Genomic DNA, 4,261 nt, shown 5'->3' on the forward strand with positions numbered 1-4,261 from the left:
TTCATCTGCACAAATTTCCTTGTATTTATTAAGTAGAAGAAGAATTGAGAAGGAATGAAGAGCATTTTGTAGTAAAAGGAGGAAAAAAATTGATCTAAGTAAGAAAAACAAAGTAAAATGAATTTGAGGAGACCCTTATAACTAGAAGATCAGAAAATTAAATAAACACAAATCTAATGTTAAATAGTTTATTTATTTACCTTTTATTTACCTTGTGTCATCCCTACCGAAAGTAACAGCACATACAAACACTGTTTTTGTTTTCTTTTACTGAGTAAAAAAGCACAAGAAAAATCGAAAAAAAAAAAGAGAAAAGAAAGATAAATAGAAACTAAAGGACCATAAAATTACAGTGTAAGTAGTTGATTGAAAACAAGTGAAGCCAAAACTCTAGTAACTGTGTGTGAAACCTCCTGTATAAGGGTTATGCTGTATCTGTCTCCCATCTCTTGCATATTGCTGCCACATGAGTTGCTCCTCCACCAACAGCTTCTGTTTCCTCTCCATTTCCGACATCTGAACGTACGGGGGAGGTGCCACCGCCATCGATGCAGCAAATGGGTCACTCACGACCGATGACGAGCTCACCCCACCGCCTTCGGTGATCGTCGGAGGGGCTGGCAAAGCGAGCATTGCTGGTCTCCCTGCAGACCCAAGTGCCATACTACTTGCACTACCACTTACTCCATAACCTGACCCAGCCATTGTTGACATCATTGTTGTTTGTTTATACATTCCATCCAAAAGAAGCATATCAAATCCTCCACCAAGATCAGCTCTTTGATTTGATAAATTACTTGCTGATTGAACTAAAGTTGTTTCCCAATCTTGTGAATCATCATTAAATGCTTGCCATGGTAATGTTTTTACTGAAGAAGAATCAGTAACTGGACCAATTCCATCAAATAATGCTAATGCTAATTTATCAGCATTTTCTTCTCTTATCATTGCATGTTCTTCACCAAGGTTTAACAAATCACCAATTAAAGGATTTTCATCCTTCTTAATTACATCTTCTTTAATTTCATTCTCTTCTTCTTTCACTTCTATGGCTGTAATGTCTTCCTCTTTGAAATCCTCAGGTGGTGGAAGTGCTTTAATTGAATTCATATCTATTTCTTCTTCTTTTTTTACTTCCTCTGTTATTTCTATTTGAAGTTGATTTTTTCCTCTGCCCGTTTGGCATTGAGCTAAGGCAGATTTGTCTTTGATGAATTCATCCATTACTTCAAGTTTTTTAGGAGTAATTTTTTCAACATCAGGATATTCAGAAGAACGAGCAATTCCAATTGTTCTACACCAAGAATAGAACAATTCTAGTTCATCAAATTGCTTCCCAACTCGACAGAAAATCTCATAAACTTTGACACAATCATGAACGTTTAATTCCATGAAACGATCAATTAAGATCCCCATAATTTCTGTTATGTCATAATATATTTGGAAACTTTCCCTTACGATTGGGTATAAAGCTACTAATACCACCCTGTTGTTCTTCGCTGCACCTATATTTATGTAGAAATAAACACACAATTAACAACATAATAAATCAATTTCACAAAAATTTAGTAGCTAAATACTGATTTTTACTTGTATTTTTGTTGGAGGGACAAGTTCTCTTGGTCTTTTTAGACAGTTTTTAAATCAATACAGATAAGCGAAGATGTGAAATTGAATTCCATTTTGCTAATTTTGCCTCAAACATTCAAAATGTTTATTAGAGTTTATAAACTTAAGAAAATGTAATAAAAGTAACCATTTTAGATCTTAACATTCAGTTTACTTCTAATAAATAATGGATATGTGACTTCAAGTATGTCATTAATTAATGTGCTAATATGAGCATATATAAGTAAGCATATATTAGATGCAAAGTAAAGAAGAAAAAAATGATTATGTTATAGAATTTCAAGAAGTACGAATATTCATTTCAAAGGCTTAAATACTACTTTGATATCTCTACTTTCAACTTTGATTCATTTTGGTACATGTATTTCTAATTTTGTATCTTTAAAAAGTGACATTTTGGTCTTTCATTTCTATTTCTATTTTTATTTTATTTTTTCCAATCAAAATTTTAATATCAAACTTCATTCACTACATTTCTTAAAATGTATCCATGAAGTTGTGTTAAATAGTTTCTATTAGGTATAAAATTGATTATTGAAAATAAGAATAAAAATGATAAGGACACCAAAATGAACATTGTGAAAGAAAACAAAGAACGAAAAAAGTTTGAAAGTACATTAACCAAAATAAACCAAAGTAAAAATACGTACAAAGATCAAAGTAGTATTAAAATGAAATGAACCTGTAGGACGACAAGCCAAAAAGCGTTCAAGAAGCTGTTGCAAATGTTGTGTCCTCGAGAATATTTGTTCAGACGTCATATCTCGTATGGGTGTGGCTCTTACGACAATGGCTTTGCTATTGTCATCCTCATCATTATTGTCATCGTCGTTCTTATTATCATTATTATTATTATTATTATTATTAATTTGTTGTTGTTGGCCTTCTTCATCATCCAATCCAAATGCACTCCTTTTTCCCCTTCTACTTTGCATCCTAAACTCAAGCCTTTCATCAAGATACAAAGCAAAAGTACGAACAAAAGCAGAATAATCCCATGAATTTGATTGAGAAGTATCTCTAAAATCAGACATATTTAAGAATCTTGTCCCACGTCTTGTAGAAAAAAATATCTCTTGTTCATAAGCTGGATCCCCTTCCGACACCAAACGTTGTATTAACATTAAAGTTTTAAGTGCTACTGTCCAATTCTTTGTCTTGTTCAATCTCCTTGAGAGCGTGTTAACACACGCGCTTATATACGCACGTGAATAGCACGTGAGACTAAGAATCTCGCGCACATGCCGTTCTTCAGCTGGATATTCTTCATGTCTTGTAGCTTTAACAATGGCTACTTCCAAATCCGACAAGGAAGTGCTGCTTCCAACTTTGGCCAAACCTATGCTTGTCTTGTCTTTCACAGCTCCTAATGCTCTTCTAATTTTGCTTGGTGCCATTGAGATAATTGATTTCTTTTCTCTTTGGCTTTTGCTGCTTTTGCTTTTTTTTTTCTTCTTTTCTTTTTTGTGTATATTCAATTTCTTCTATTCATTCTTTTTGGTGTTTTTCTCTTTCTTGGTTCTTCAAATTCAATTTTCTATCAACGTTGGATTCTCCATTCTTTTAGGATCCAAAAGTGGGAGGCTTTGTAATGTGTTTGTCACATAAGGTTGTTTTAGTTTGTCTATTATTAGAATTTTCCTTTTCTTCTTTTTTTCTTCTTTTTTTTTCTTTTTCTTTTAAGAATGATTATTTAGAGGGTTTATTTATGGAACCAAAACTTTGACCTTTTCAAATTTAGTTCAAACCAACAAATCACAAATGACCAAATATATATATGCTTTCACTCTCAAGTATACAATCATCTGGAGTTTGAAGGAGAAAAATAATGGGTTTTTTTTTTTTTTTTTGTATGGATGACCTCATTTAGGAGACCCAAATGAAAAATTGCCTATTGTAGAGAAAATAATGTAAAGTGGCCTTCTGCTTACGTCATAAGCATGTGATTTTACCGATTCGCCCCTGAGATGCAACCCTCGCACCTGCCAATATGAATTTACTCGATCTTTGATGGCTCGTCACACATTCCTCGATGACGATCACTCGATACCCAACTTCATGGTCACTCGATACGACTGCAATCGACATATGTATACTCGATCATATCAATGTCATACTCAATACTTGATTACTTTATACTCGATTATTTTGAATTATCCATGTCACTCGATACGAAATCTGCTCTGTAGTTAATGCTCATGTATGAACATACACAAATTGGGAAATTTTCTGACCATATACATGATTCTTTCAAATCAATTTCTTGAAATATGAAGTAATTTTTTTTATTAACTAAGAACAAACGGAACTGAAATACAAAAGATAAAATCAGGATCACTTTCTCTTCAAAAAACCCATTTCACAAAACCTGTTTTCCTTGATGGAGATCAAGTTATAAAGGCATTGAGATCATTTTATTATATTATCTCACACCTCAAGTAATTAAATGTGCTTGTTCCTGCTCTTTTTTTTCAAACTTTTTCGACAATGTGCGAGACATACAAATGTAGCAAAGAGAACGAGTGAGTGTGAGTTTGTTAGTGTGCACTGATACATGCAAATAGCTCCCAGTAGAGTAAGGATGAGGGGAGAGAGCTATGAAACAGTAATCATCAAGTTGAGAATATCGAGT

The 4,261-nt window shown here is 33.2% G+C and overlaps 1 protein-coding gene across 2 annotated transcripts; it reads right to left on the minus strand.

The window, feature by feature from the left end:
• Positions 1-388: 388 nt before the first annotated feature.
• Positions 389-3,075, minus strand: LOC120078677 (putative clathrin assembly protein At1g03050). 2 transcript variants are annotated; one of them, XM_039032975.1, is made up of 3 exons: positions 2,499-3,075; positions 2,312-2,450; positions 389-1,505 (listed from the first exon to the last, which is right to left on the minus strand). In XM_039032975.1, the coding sequence occupies exons 1-3, from the start codon at positions 3,024-3,026 to the stop codon at positions 391-393; spliced, it is 1,782 nt and encodes a 593-aa protein (XP_038888903.1). In that variant the 5' UTR covers positions 3,027-3,075; the 3' UTR covers positions 389-390. The 2 variants fall into 2 exon arrangements, with proteins under 2 accessions (XP_038888903.1, XP_038888902.1); XM_039032974.1 differs by having other exon boundaries at positions 2,312-3,075.
• Positions 3,076-4,261: the final 1,186 nt, after the last annotated feature.

The sequence above is a fragment of the Benincasa hispida genome, chromosome 5 (assembly GCF_009727055.1).
Source record: "Benincasa hispida cultivar B227 chromosome 5, ASM972705v1, whole genome shotgun sequence".
NCBI lineage: Eukaryota > Viridiplantae > Streptophyta > Magnoliopsida > Cucurbitales > Cucurbitaceae > Benincasa > Benincasa hispida.